Consider the following 13,681-nt stretch of genomic DNA (forward strand, 5'->3'; position numbering starts at 1 on the left):
AGGGGGGTTACGGGGAACCAAGCCCCCCCAGTCAGGTAACACATCCTACTAGGTTAGGGTAGGTTAGGTTAGTTTTGGTTACTATCCTAACCTATATGTTACACTTCTAAGATTGCCTTCCTTTAGGGGGGGCTATGGGGATGGGGGAGCCCACTGGTTAGGTTACAAAATTTTTACAATTGTCCTCAACATTTCGGAATGTTCAATCACCCCTTGAACTGGCCACTCTGATCCTTGAAACTTGATAATATTCTATTCATTATTCACTAAAATGGATTTAGACTTGTACTTGATAATTTATACTTAAGTACCAGATGTGTAAATACCAGATGTAAAAAAAAAGTATAAATATATATATATATATATATATATATATATATATATATATATATATATATATATTGTACATGAATTTCCCTGCCAGATATATACATAGCTTACGACTCTGACGTCACGACAGAAAATTTAAAAAACTCGCGGCACACGCTACAGGTAGGTCAGGTGATCTACCTTACCCACCCTGGGTGGCGGGTGTAAGAACCAATCCCCCTTTCCTGTCAGATTTTCTCTGTCGTCCGGCTTGACAGCACCTGTTGTTAAGTCCTCTTGATAGTGGATTTATTCTCGTTGCTGACGATTTTTGGATTGACTCTTTTGGTGAAGTACCCTTTGTCCGTTGGCATACGCTATTTTGGATCGTTTTTGGATTGTTCTTTGGTTTTTTCTCATAATGGCTGATACTGAAATTAAGAAATCTTCTATGTTTAGAGTATGTTCGATGAGTGAATGTAAGGTGAGGCTTCCTAAAGCTTCTGTAGATCCTCACAGTGTGTGTATGAGTTGTAGAGGGAATGAATGTTCTTTCATTAACCCCTGTAAAGAGTGTGAAAGGTTGGATGAGGACGGATGGAAGTCTCTTTCTTCTTACTTAAGGAAATTAGAGAAGGATAGGGCTCGTAAGGCTTCTTCAAGGAGCTCGAGTAGATCGCGAGTTAGCGAACTTGATGTTGAGAACCTATCGTAGACGTAGTTCCCTCTCCATTTCAGCCCCTGCTCCCAGCTTTGAACCTGAAGATTCGTGTTCGGAAATGGCTTCTTTGAGAGACACGGTTAGGAGCAACGAGAGCAAAGTACGCTCTCATAAAGGTAAGAGTGACAGTGCCAGTGAACAGTGCAGTGCCCCTAGTGCAGTGGAGGGTGCGTCTGACCGGCTCACTAACGCTTCCAGGCCTAGACCTCTTCCAGACTCCCAGACCCAGTGGAGGAGGAAAGTCGAAAGCCGCAGGAAGGTTAGGGAGAACCCCCACCGGTCAGGCGTCCCCTCGGCAGATCCTGTTGCTCGTTCCCAGGCTGCCTTGGATCGAGCCAAGAAGGAGGTGTTGCGCCAGTGTTTCTCGTCATCTTCGTCGCCTTCTCCTAAGCGTAGATGGAGCGCTTCGGAGTCCTCTCGCCCTCTCAAGAGAACCTGGAAGGAGCCTTGCGCCCTTCCTTCCAGCCCCGAATCCTTCTCGGAAGAGCCGGAGATCGAGCGTAAGAGAACCAGGAGATCTCAAGAATCCTCTTCTCCTTTCCGCGCTCGGGCCTCTCCTCCAGTCGAAGAGTTTGAGAGATCGCCAGCGCGCATCTTGGCGGGTCTGCAGGCGCAGATTTCAGCTTTGGCCGACTCCTTAGCAGGGAGTTCTCACCGTCGGAAGGACGTCTCGCTCCTGGTGAAGAAGTCGAAGAAAGACACTGCGGATTTCTCACCTCCTGCAGGAAGGGTTCAAGAGCCTCGCAGTAGAGCCTCTTACATTCAAGAGAACCTCAGTCGCTCTCCGAGCAGGCACTCCTCACCCCCCAGCAGGCGTCTGGAACTTGACAGGCGTAAGGAGCTAGACAGGCATTCTTCTCCGGAGTACCGCTCTTCTAGATTTAAACAAGAAGAATTGGAGGATCGATTCGCTTCTAGTAGGCGCTATTCACCGAAGACTCGCTCTACTTCTAGCAAGCGTCAAGAGCTTGACAGGCGCCAGGAATCTCGTATTTTCCAGGATCGTAGTAGGCGCACTTCGCCTGGAAGCCGCTCTCCTCTGGACAGGCGCCTGGAGACTAGTAGGCATTTTTCGCCAGGAGTTCTCTCTTCGCCGGAGACTCGTTCGCCCTCTGTCAGACACAGAGAAGATAGTAGGCGCCAAGAGCCTAGTAGGCGCCAGATAAGACAATCTCCGCCTTGTGATCGCTCTCGGCTGGACAGGCGCACAGAGCCTTGCAAGCGCTTCGCGTCTGATAGGCGCTCTTCTTCGGAAGACTTTTCTCCTCGTGACAGGCGCCAAGAGCCTGGCAGGCGCTTTAGAGACTGACAGGCGCCACGAGCCTGATAGGCACTCTTCTCCTACCAGGCGCTCTTCTGTTGACTCGGAACAGGGATATGGACAGGCGCGCCTCCTCTAGTAGGCGCTCCCTTAGTAGGCGCCTCTACTAGTAGGCGCTCTCCTAGTAGGCGCTCTCTAGGAAAAGTTCCCCGCCAGGCAGCCGATCTTCCAAGTCATTCTTCGGAAGAGGGGCATGGTGCTTCTGAGGAAGATTTTGCCAAGGGATTCTTCGGTTTCCTCTACAAAAGACTGACCGACCTCCTCTTGCAAGAATTTGGGGGTTCCCTTTCGGCTGTTGCTCCTCCGTCTCCTCCTTCCTTATTTTGTTTCTACGGCTAAGACTACGAAGACGTCGTCGGTTGTGAAGATGAAACCTACGGTTTCAATGAAGAAGGCTCTTAAGAGCTTTGATGATTGGCTGGTCTCTAAGGAGGAGAAGGGGAAGACCGTCTTTTCTTTCCCACCTTCGAAGCTTACGGAAAGATGGATTCTGGTATGAGTCAGGGGAGCCTTTGGGTCTGACTCTCCCATCTTCGGCAGACTCGGACTTCTCTCATTGGTGGATTTCTCGCGTCGCTCAGCTCTAATTCTGCGAAGACGACGTGGGGAATGAGTGAACTTGACACCTTCTGAAGGGAATGTTCCGGGTCTTAGAAGTGTTTAACTTCCTCGACTGGACACTTGGAGTCTTGGCAAAGAAGATCAGGATCAAGTCTCTTTCGCCGGAGGATCTACATTCAGTCCTGTCTTGCATGGACAAGGGCAGTGAGAGATGGGTCTGGAGAGATAGCTTCGCTTTTTGGGGCTGGAGTTGTTAAGAAAAGGGCAGTTTTCTGCTCCTTTTTAACCAAGGCTGTGTCTCATGCGCAGAGAGCTTTCGGTTATATGCTCATCTTTCCCACCCCGCAACTCTTCCCCAAGAAGATTATTAATGATTTTGTTCATGAAATTTACCTGTCAGATATATATATAGCTGTATTTTCTGAAGTCCGACAGAATTTTAAAAACTTCCGGACACACGCAGTGGTCGGCCAGGTGGTTAGTACCCATTCCCGCCGCTGGGAGGCGGGTTATCAGGAACCATTCCCATTTTCTATTCATAATTTTTCTGTCGCCAGTGCTGGAAACACCTGTTTCCAGTACCTCCGTCTTAGATTTTGGAAACTTCATTGCCGCTAAGTATCCTAATTGTCTTTTTTAATTTATTTACTTGGATTTGTGGCTAGGCATACGGTATCTTAAATTGATTTGAATTTGATTCATTTTTGCATAAGATATCTGAATCTAGTTAGGCTAGTTCAGAGGGTGTTGTCTGCAAAGATAGGGTGTGGCTACCGAAAGCTTCGGTAGATCCGCACTTGGTATGCACGAGAGGTATGAGTCTTGCCTTCTTTGTTGAGATTTGTCATGTAAGGAGTGTGAGACTTTGTCTAATTCCGTAAGGAAGACGTATGATTCGTATGTACGCAATTAATCAGTAAACATGTCTAATTCCGTAAAAGGAAAACGTATGATTCGTATGTACGCAATTAATCAGTAAACAAAAGTCAGGGTAGTGAACCTGCTAACCTTCCTGCAAACTTTTTTTTTTTTTTGCCTAACCCTGTAGTATGGCCTACGGGTTATGAATATGTCTGCGAGAGTGATGAGGGATTTCTTACGCGCTCTCCTTCATTGTTGTGAAGAGTGCTACTTCTGTTATTGTTCTCATAACCCTGTAATGTTGCCTTCGGGCCCTAAACAGTGTCTGTAGAGGTTATTGCCCTTTCTCTAATACTCTTTCGATTCTTATCTTAGAATCGAAAGTGCTTGCTTTAGAGAGCAATAGTGAAGTGGCTAAGTGCAGTGACAGTGCCCCTTGTGTAGTGGAGGGTGCGTCAGATCGGCCTTATTTCGCCTCTAGGGCCGGGGACCTCTGCTTGACTCCCAGGACCCGGGGGATGAGAGCATGTCGAAAGCCGAAGGAGGGTTACGAGGAACCCCCACCGATCTGGCGTGCCTTCGGCAGTTTCTGATGAAAATCCCCAGACTGCCTAAGTGCGTGCACGTGCACGAATCCTGAAGGATTGCTTCTCGTCCTCCGAAGCGTCCTCCCGCGCAGGGGTTGGAGCTTTCGGAAGGGACTCGCGCCCTCTAAATAGAAGCTTTATAGAAAGAGGACGCTTCACGTCCTCTCTCTCTCGTTATGCGTTCCAGTGAGAAGTAAGAAGGCGAACGTTGCCTGATCACGTGTACGTCTTCCACCGAGAAATATGAAAAAGAAGTCTTAGTAGCAGGACGCTTTTGAGAGCGGACGTCCGAGCTTTGTTACTGTGAGAATAAGAAGGCGTTCCCTCGCCCCTCGTATTCTCACACGATCAACCCTTCTCCTGAGACTGTTTCGTGCAGTCGGATTTCTCTCAGAGATGTATCTCGCTTTTCCCTGAAGGCAGTTTCTCTCGCTTGTTTTGACGCCTGTCAGGAGTGTGACGCTTTTCTGCACGCTTCTTTGACGCTCGGCATGGACGGGACGTTCGGATGGACGCCAGGCACGCGGGGGTGCACGCCAAGCGCGCACCAGTGGACGCCGAGCGCACGCCAGTGGATACCGACGCGCGCGCCGCACGCGCCGCACGCGCCAGTGGACGCCGAGCGTGCTCGCTGCTCGCCAGTGGACGCCGAGCGCATGCGCCACGCGCGCCAGCGCACGCCAGGTGTGTCGCTGGTTGAACGTTTCTGTTGAACTCTTCAAGCTCTTGTTACGATTTGGGCCTCAAGAATTTTTACCTTCTACCTTCGGTGATACCTTACCTCCCACATGCAAAGAATGTGAAGTAAGCAGTGCTTTGGAGGAAGCTTAAAGTGAAACAGACAACTTCGTCTTCGAAAACCCAGCAAGACCTCGGGTTTCGTGGATTCAAGAGGTCTCGGTCAATATTATATTGCTTTTCGCAAAGGTGGATGGATGTTAAGGAAAGCTCAAGGGAAGATCTCGTTTTCTCTGCCGCAGTCAAGACTTTGCGATAAGGCAGTTACGGGTTATGTAAAGGCTCGATGTCCTGCACGTCAGGACTCTCGGCAACGTCAGTAGGATTCTTGCAAAGGCACTCATCAAAAGGACGCTCTTCAGGAAGCGCAAGACAGGACTTCCTTTGCCATACTGCCAATAAATTTTAAGCTTTAGCAGGCATTAGTTGTGATACGGGAGAGGAAGCTGGTTGGAGAGTTCTTCCTCTTCCCAGGATAATTTTGCAACGCTTTTTAGCCCATCTGAAAGGGTTTTTCAGATGATAGATTTTGTTAGTTTCTAGTCGGGACTACGCTGCCGAATTGAACATCGTCTTTCTACCTGCCGTAAGCCCAGTCTCTTAACAGGGGATCTTGCCCCGCCTCGTTTGAGACGGGAATCGGAAAAATAAAATGCTCGACTTCTGGATTACGTTTTGTCAATTCAGTAACTTTCCCCCATTGACAATATACTATCGTTTTGTTAAGTAAGTGGGTATCCCTCATGACAAAATATCTCTTTGTCCGTAAATGGGTTAGTTCTCATTGACAAACATCTCATTAACTTGATATTGCGGTAAGCGAATAAGCTCTTATTGACAAGATTCGGAAGAGCTCTCATTCGTCATTCGCAGACTCGTACAAGAAATAGACTTGTAGACTAAGTCAATGAACGCTTATGTCCAATAACATAAGAAGCTTGAGCTGACTGCTTCGATTCTCTTAAGGTTTTGTTCATGGAAACTTGCCTGTCAGATATGTATGTAGCTGTATTTCCGAATTCAGCTATATATATGTCTGCCAGGTAAGTATGAACAAACTTTATTGTGATATAATTTCATATTTTGCCTTGCGTTATTGTTTTACTTCTGGTTGGTTCAAGTCATATACGCTTGCTGTAGTTACCTCTTCGGATGGCAAACCGAGAGGTCTATTGTCTATTTTAAGGACATTTAATCGTTACTCCCTGCAGCCTTCCAGGAGTTTCCGATTTATCTTTTACCGTTGTATGGTAGTGTTCTGACGACACAAACGCATCTATATATTTAGCGTTTTCTGTTTCGCTTATTAAATATACCAGCTTGAGAGTCTTTCTGCTCAAAAAATAACGGACCTATTTCTTCGTAGAATAGGGTAGCTGGCAACCCAGACATAAAGTTAAGAGGACGACGTTCGTAAGCTGCTGGCTGCTGCTGTCACGCTGTGTCTGTCCTCCAGTCCAACCGAGCCAGTAACAGATCGTGCGCTGGTCACGCGGTACGTTTTTTACGTCCTCTCTCTCCTGCGGGATTGACTGACTAACCGTATCTCTGTGCTGGCGGTTACGTCTCTCCTGCGGGATTGACTGACTAACTGTATCTCTGTCCTACAATCACGGACTTTAGCCTAAGATTGAATGGATTTCTTACGTGAATGAATAAACGTGCATTCGTTTTGCCTTACTATGTTCAACAGAGTTATCTCTTAATCCTTCGGTGCTCGGTACCGCACGGTATAGAACTAAGAGTCTACCGCAACATTGCACTTTTATATGCTCTCATGCTTAGGCAAAGCGCAGCCTTATTAGGGAAGTAAGCATACTCGGGGAGGGAATGGATGAGCTTGCTGGGGACCATTTCCTTCCTGAAGAAGTTGTTTCCCCGAATAGACTGCAATTCAGACCACAGTTTTTTCCATACCGGGAAACTGAAATATTATTCAAGATCTAGGAATGATTCTGAAATCTCTCAGTGCGTCTATCACCTGAGGTGATAGAAAGAAGGTGCCGGACATCTGGAGTAGGGTTTCAGATATCCAGGATCTTAATCTGAAAGAAGTAAAAGCGATTCGGTAGTCCCTCCAGTCCTCGAAACGAGTTTTTGGGAACCAGTGGTCCAGATCAACTCTGATATTCCACAGCTCTCTCATATCTTAAGAAGTATCTTCTCTCGGCCCTGTTCGAGTTTACGAGAGAGCCTATTATAACAACAGGCGTAGAATGTAACGATCCTCTAGAGGTTCGTTACAGGATTGCAAAAGTCCGTACGAACGTCCTCGATCGACTCGGCAGCAACTATTGGACTTCCGAGTGGAATCTTTCTTTAGAAGTAAGTTGAGAGTTGTGGAGACTTTAGGGACGCCCTTTCATTCTTCTCTTCGATATGTTGAGGACGAAGAGGCTTCTTCTTCTCTGCTCCCTTATTCTCGATCCGGGATCGGTACCATTAAACGCCATCTTATGATATTGAACGGGGATGGATGTTTAGTCTCTTTTTCCCCTTTTTCAATCGCTTAGGAAATGTAATAAGAGGATTATGACGTCACAGGGAGCGACAATGACGCTGATCGCCCCATGTTGGCCTTCAGGATCCTGGATTCACAGAGGTCACATACTTCCTAGTTCACTTTCCAAGGACCTTTTCCGAGAGAGTCGGTCTACTCTAACTCAAAAGGTACCTATAACCTCTCCGCTCTGAGTCTGACTACGTTCAGACTATCGAGATGTTGACAGGAATAAGATTACCGTCTTCCATTTCCGTCTGAAGAATGGGATAAGCTGGCAGTCACAACTATTAAAGAATACGCAAATATGTTTGTTGACGGCCTTTGGGCTCAGAGATTTTGCGTCGTCAAACAACAAAGCCCTTCACGATCTTTGAGTTCTGTGGAATCTCGAAACTCGCTCACCATCTACTTTTTGTCTCACTGTTTTCTCGGAGTCAGACACTCGTGCGAGATCAGGCGACATATAGTAAGTAGCCCTGAGTTTCTTGTTGACGAAGTCGGTTGCGTTTATACACCCCCGATGATCGTGTAACATGAGACCAGGTTGGACTGTCAGGCATTCTTCCTTCGGGACTGAATCGCCTTTTTGCTCCTCGCTCCTTTCTCCTGGCACCAGAAGCTCGAGTCAGGAGTTGATTCGCTGACGACGTTGGGTTTAGTTGATACACCCCCAAGGTTTGCTTAGATTGAATCGCCCAGGCAGTCCAGACTCTCATCCTTCAGCGAAGAATAGTGCCTTATGGTCTTCAGGGTACAGCCTTGCTGTCCTTGATTCGTCTGACTGGTCAAACTGGTCGGTCACCTGACTTTAGTACAGACAGACTGACTGCATGTCCAGATCGAAGCTTTCAATATGGAACTTAGACGTAGTCTGAAGTTCTTGATGCAAAGCATTCGAACCTCTCCTACCTGTTAACTTCTTGCATGTGATCAGGAAGGCCTTCTTCTAACCACCCTAGATACGACAAAGAGGGTTAGTGAGATTTTAAGCCATGGTCACAAGTTTTGGCTTTAGAGAACACAAGGCGGTGTGCTCTCTAAGCCTTCCGTTGTGGCCTAAGAATGGAAACCCGTTTTGTCCTTGGGCCAGGAGCTTGGAAGCAAGGATGGCACAAGTTAGTGGGCAGGAGCCAGAGAGTCCTGTGCCCTGTCGGGTCTCTCAAGTTTTATCTACATAAAACTCAAGAAAGTCGAAGTCATTCGGGCAATCTGCAGTGTTCCGAAAAAGACCAGACTTGCCCATATCGAAGAACACCCTGGCTTTAGTGTTAAGTTCTTTCAAAAAAAATGCTCCTTCATTGTGTTTTGCACAAAGATTTGAAAATCTTTTTATTGAATGCTCACGAGGTGAGGGCGCGGCCTCGGAAGCATTTCAACAGAGCATGGCACTCAGCAACATCCTGAGTACCATGTTTTAGCGAAGCAACTCTGTGTTCACTTCACACTCCCTGCGAGATGTGAAGATGGCATATGAGATCTGCTGCTCGCTAGGGCCATACGTGTCTGCAGACACAATCTTGGGGGCAAGAAGTACCACTCATCCTATCCTGTAGAAAATGGTTAGGAAGAGCTCTTAATTTAGTTGTTGAGTCGCCGACAACGGCGACTTCTTAACTTTCTAAGCCTTAGTTAACACACCTTAACTTTGGCTAGGTTGGTCAGGTGGTGATATGTATATTTATATATATATATATTTATTTTACTTCTTAGCCCTCATGGTATGGTCAATATGGTCTAGTCACATTGTGGTCACGCCCCCGTTGACAGATCATCTGGAGTGCACCAGCTTAAAGGTCTCTACCTCGCTGGCAACTCTAGTAAAGCAGAAGCAGACTTGGGTGACAGTAATCACGAAGTCAGCTATGCTAACAGGTGGAACCAAGATGTAAATCATCTGCATGCATTTGTTTCCCAAAATCCTTCTATTCTGTCCCTTCCCACCTCCAAAGGTGGGATTCAGCTATATATATATCTGACAGGTAAGTTTCATGAACAAAATGATATTGTTATGATACAATAAAGTTTGTTCATACTTACCTGCAGATATATATATCAAGTACCCACTCACCTCCCCCTCATGGGAACAGTGGAAATAAAAATTATAATAGAAAATGGGAATGGTTCCTGATACCTGCCTCCCAGCGGCGGGAATGGGTACTAACCACCTGGCCGACCACTGCGTGTGTCGGAAGTTTTTAAAATTCTGTCGGACTTCAGGAAATACAGCTATATATATATCTGCCAGGTAAGTATGAACAAACTTTATTGTATCATAACAATATCATATTTCCAGCGCTCTTTCGGCAAAAGGCGGCGGCGCAGGATATGTTGGCTCGATCAGCAAGAGTTCCTAAGGCTTCTTTTCAGCCTAAGATGAAGAAGGAAACATCGAGCAAGCAAGAGCCCTTTCGAGGAGGCCCTTCTTCCCGCGCTTCTTCCTCCAGAGGAACAAGACCTCCTAGAAGAGGAAGGACCTTCTCTCGATCGATCAGGTCGAAAATATAGTACGCGTGTCCTTCAGACTACAGTTGGTGCCAGACTGCTGAGTTTTGCATATGTCTGGGCACAGAAGGGGACGGACAACTGGTCCCTAGGGCGAAATAGTCAAGAAAGGCTACCTCATTCCCTTCGTCTCGAGACCACCATTGACCACTACACCAAGGGAATTGGTGGCCAGGTACAAAGACCCTCACATGAATCAAGCCCTGCTCTAGCAGTAGAACTTATGCTGGAGAAGGAGGCGATAGAGATGGTGAAGGACCGTCTTTCCGCGGGTTTCTACAACCATCTTTTCCTTGTTCCCAAGACCTCAGGAGGATGGAGACCGGTTCTGGACGTAAGCGCCCTGAACGTCTTTGTGAAGAAGAGAAAGTTCGCAATGGAGACGACATCTTCAGTATTAGCGGCCCTTCGTCCCGGAGACTGGATGGTGTCACTGGACCTTCAGGACGCTTACTTTCACGTGCCGATCCATCCTTCTTCGCGCTAGTTCCTCAGATTCATGTGGAAAGGGAAAGTATTCCAATTCAGGGCTTTGTGCTTCGGCCTATCCACAGCCCCCAAGTGTTCACTTGGCTAATGGAAAGAACGTAGCCCAATGGACTACATATAGAAGGAGTGAGGGTGAGGGGTCCCATTACTTGGACGATTGGCTGATCAGAGCCAACTCGAAGGAGAAATGTCTGGAGGACCTTCACATAACATTGACATTAGCGAGTTCTCTGGGTTTGTTGATAAACTTCGAGAAATCACAGTTAATCCCCAACCAAGATCGTATCTATCTGGGGATTCGGATGTTTTTCTCAGGTTTTTCATGCGTATCCATCCACAGAAAGGATAGCCCGTTGTTCAGAGAAGGTCGCAACTTCCTAGAGAAGGATGTATGCACAGCGAGGGAGTGGATGAGTCTGTTGGGGACACTCTCCTCGCTGGAGCAATTCGTTTCTCTAGGGAGGTTGCACCTCAGACCCCTCCAGTTCTTCCTAAATTGGAACTGGAACCGCAGTTCTCAGGGTCTAGATTTCGTCTTCAAGATCTCAAAAGAGATAGAGGAGGATCTCCATTGGTGGGCAGATCCTCTTCTCTTCAAGGAAGGCATTTCCTTACATTTGCAGAACCCCAACCTAGTGTTATTTGCGGACGCGTCGGACAAAGGTTGGGGAGCGACTCTCGGCTCGAGAGAAGTGTCAGGCACCTGAGTGGGGGAACAGGTGTCTTGGCACATCAACAAAAAAGAACTGATGGCGATTTGGTTGGCCCTCAAAGCGTTCGAGCCCCTCGTTCAGAAGACTTCGGTTCAGATCAACTCGGACAACACTACAGCCCTGGCTTATATTCGGAAGCAGGGGGGGACTCACTCCTTCTCCCTGTACGAAACAGCAAGAATGCTCCTCTTGTGGTCGGAGGAAAGGGAGATAAGTCTCCTCACCAGGTTTCGTACAGGGAGAAAAAGAAATGTCAGAGCAGATCTGCTCAGCAGAAGAAACCAAGTCCTTCCCTCAGAGTGGACTCTGCACTCGGACGTATGCCAGGAGCTGTGGAAGACGTGGGGCAGACCTCTCTGGACCTCTTCGCGACATCCAGGAACGCAAGGATAGATCTGTACTGCTCCCCAATATCAGACCCGAAGGCAGTATCGGTTAGACGCGTTCTGATGGACTGGAAGAACTTAGACCTTTATGCGTTTCCTCCTTTCAAGATTCTGGGGGCAAAACTCTAAGGAAATTCTCAGCATCGGAAGGAGCAAGGATGACCTTGATAGCTCCATTCTGACCCCCCCAGGACTGGTTCACAGAGGTACTGAATGGTTGGTAGACGTTCCAAGATCCCTGCCACTAAGAGTCGATCTGCTCAAACAGCCCCACTTCGACAGGTTTCACAAGAACCTCCCCGCTCTCAGTCTGACTGGATTCAGACTATAAAGAGTAGGGTCAGAGCTAAGGGCTTTTCGGCAAAGTCTGCAAGAGCAATTGCCAATGCACGTAGACCTTCCACCACCAGGGTCTACCAGTCGAAGTGGGATGTTTTTTCCGACGCTGGTGCAGGAATCAGAAAGTTTCCTCCTCCAGTACCTCTGTGACGCAGATAGCAGACTTTCTTCTTTTCCTGAGGGAAAAATGCGGTCTGGTAGTCTCGACGATAAAGGGCTACAGGAGCATGCTATCTTCTGTGTTCAGACACAGGGGATTAAACATCTCTGAAGATTTAATCAAGTCGTTTGAGACTTCTAAAAGAACCTCTTGTTTAACCCCAAGCTGGAACCTGGACGTAGTATTATTGTTTCTGAGGTCCTCGAGATTCGAACCTCCCCAATCAGCCTCTTTCAGAGACCTCTCTATGAAGACCTTGTTTCTCTGCGCTTTAGCTTCAGCTAAGAGAGTCAGCGAACTGCAAGCTCTGGAAGGAGATGTAGGGGTTCCATGGAGGACTCCGCTGTTTGTTAGTTTCTCCCGTCTTTCCTGGCCAAGAATGAAAACCCTTCATCCCTTGGCCCAGGAGCTTTGAGATAAAAAAGCTTATCCTCCCTATGTTGGGGTAGAAAAGGAAAGTACTCTTTGCCCTGTAAGGAGTCTAAAGTTTTATCTCCAGAGGAAGAAAAGACGGGGGCTTAACTCAGACAACCTCTGGTGTTCTGTAAGAGAACCCCAGTAGGCCTTTATCAAAGAATGCCCTGTCATTCTTTATTAGGAACCTTATAAAAGAAGCCCACGCATCTTGTAACCAGGATCAGTATAGACTTCTGAAAGTCAAGGCGCATGAGGTAAGGGCCATCTCGACGTCTTTGGCTTTCAAGAAGAATATGTCCTTACAAAACCTCATGAAAGCGACTTTTTGGAGGTGTGAGTCAGTCTTCTCCAACCACTACCTGAAAAACGTAAGAAGTGCTTTGTAGGCCCGTACATATCGGGGCGGCATTCAGTGCTGGGGCAGGGAGATGAAGCATATCTTTTTAGATAATTTTTCCCATGTTGTATTTGTATTGTATTTTGTGGTTGTGGGGAGGAGGATGCAGGAGGCACCTCCTGCTTTTGTAGTTCTAACATTTGTGTTTTGGTTAGGTGATCGGTTTGTGCTTGAAGCTCCTTGCATTGGTAGTGGACAGGCTCTGTCATTTAAGTGGGTTGATCCCCTTTGACAAGACCCTAACTGGATTCTACCAAGTAAGCGGAGTCAGTTCCCATTGGTAGACCCAAAGAGTTTTTCAGCTGTAGGTCACGCCCTCGCTGTAACTCTTCAGGCAACGCAGACTTATAGACAGTAACTATGAAGTCTTCTGCCTAAATCAGGTAAGAAACCAAGGGTATTTTTATTCCTTTAACATGTGTTGTCTCCCTTTCTCTGGATAATTGTCTCTTCCCTCCACCAAGGGTGTCAATCGCTATGTATATATCTGGCAGGGAAGTTCATGTACAAAAATGATATTGTTAGTATACAATAAAGTTTTGTACATACTTACCTGGCAGATATATACGATTGATGGCCCTCCCAGCCTCCCCTCAGGAGACAGGTGGAAGAGAAAATCTGACAGGAAAGGGGGATTGGTTCTTACACCCGCCACCCAGCGGCGGGTAAGGTAGATC

General features: G+C 47.2%; 1 protein-coding gene across 1 annotated transcript; it reads left to right on the plus strand.

The window, feature by feature from the left end:
* Positions 1 to 730: 730 nt before the first annotated feature.
* On the plus strand, positions 731 to 2,339 carry LOC135225364 (serine/arginine repetitive matrix protein 2-like). The gene is made up of 3 exons (XM_064264695.1): positions 731 to 788; positions 1,048 to 1,146; positions 1,330 to 2,339. The coding sequence occupies exons 1-3, from the start codon at positions 731 to 733 to the stop codon at positions 2,337 to 2,339; spliced, it is 1,167 nt and encodes a 388-aa protein (XP_064120765.1).
* Positions 2,340 to 13,681: the final 11,342 nt, after the last annotated feature.

Source organism: Macrobrachium nipponense, chromosome 13, assembly GCF_015104395.2.
Source record: "Macrobrachium nipponense isolate FS-2020 chromosome 13, ASM1510439v2, whole genome shotgun sequence".
NCBI lineage: Eukaryota > Metazoa > Arthropoda > Malacostraca > Decapoda > Palaemonidae > Macrobrachium > Macrobrachium nipponense.

Coding starts and splice junctions, on each gene's coding strand:
- LOC135225364 (XM_064264695.1), top strand. CDS start 731: ATGGCTGATACTGAAATTAAGAAATCTTCTATGTTTAGAGTATGTTCG. Junction 789..1,047: donor AGTATGTTCGATGAGTGAAT/GTAAGGTGAGGC, acceptor TCTCCATTTCAG/CCCCTGCTCCCAGCTTTGAA. Junction 1,147..1,329: donor CAAAGTACGCTCTCATAAAG/GTAAGAGTGACA, acceptor TCCCCTCGGCAG/ATCCTGTTGCTCGTTCCCAG.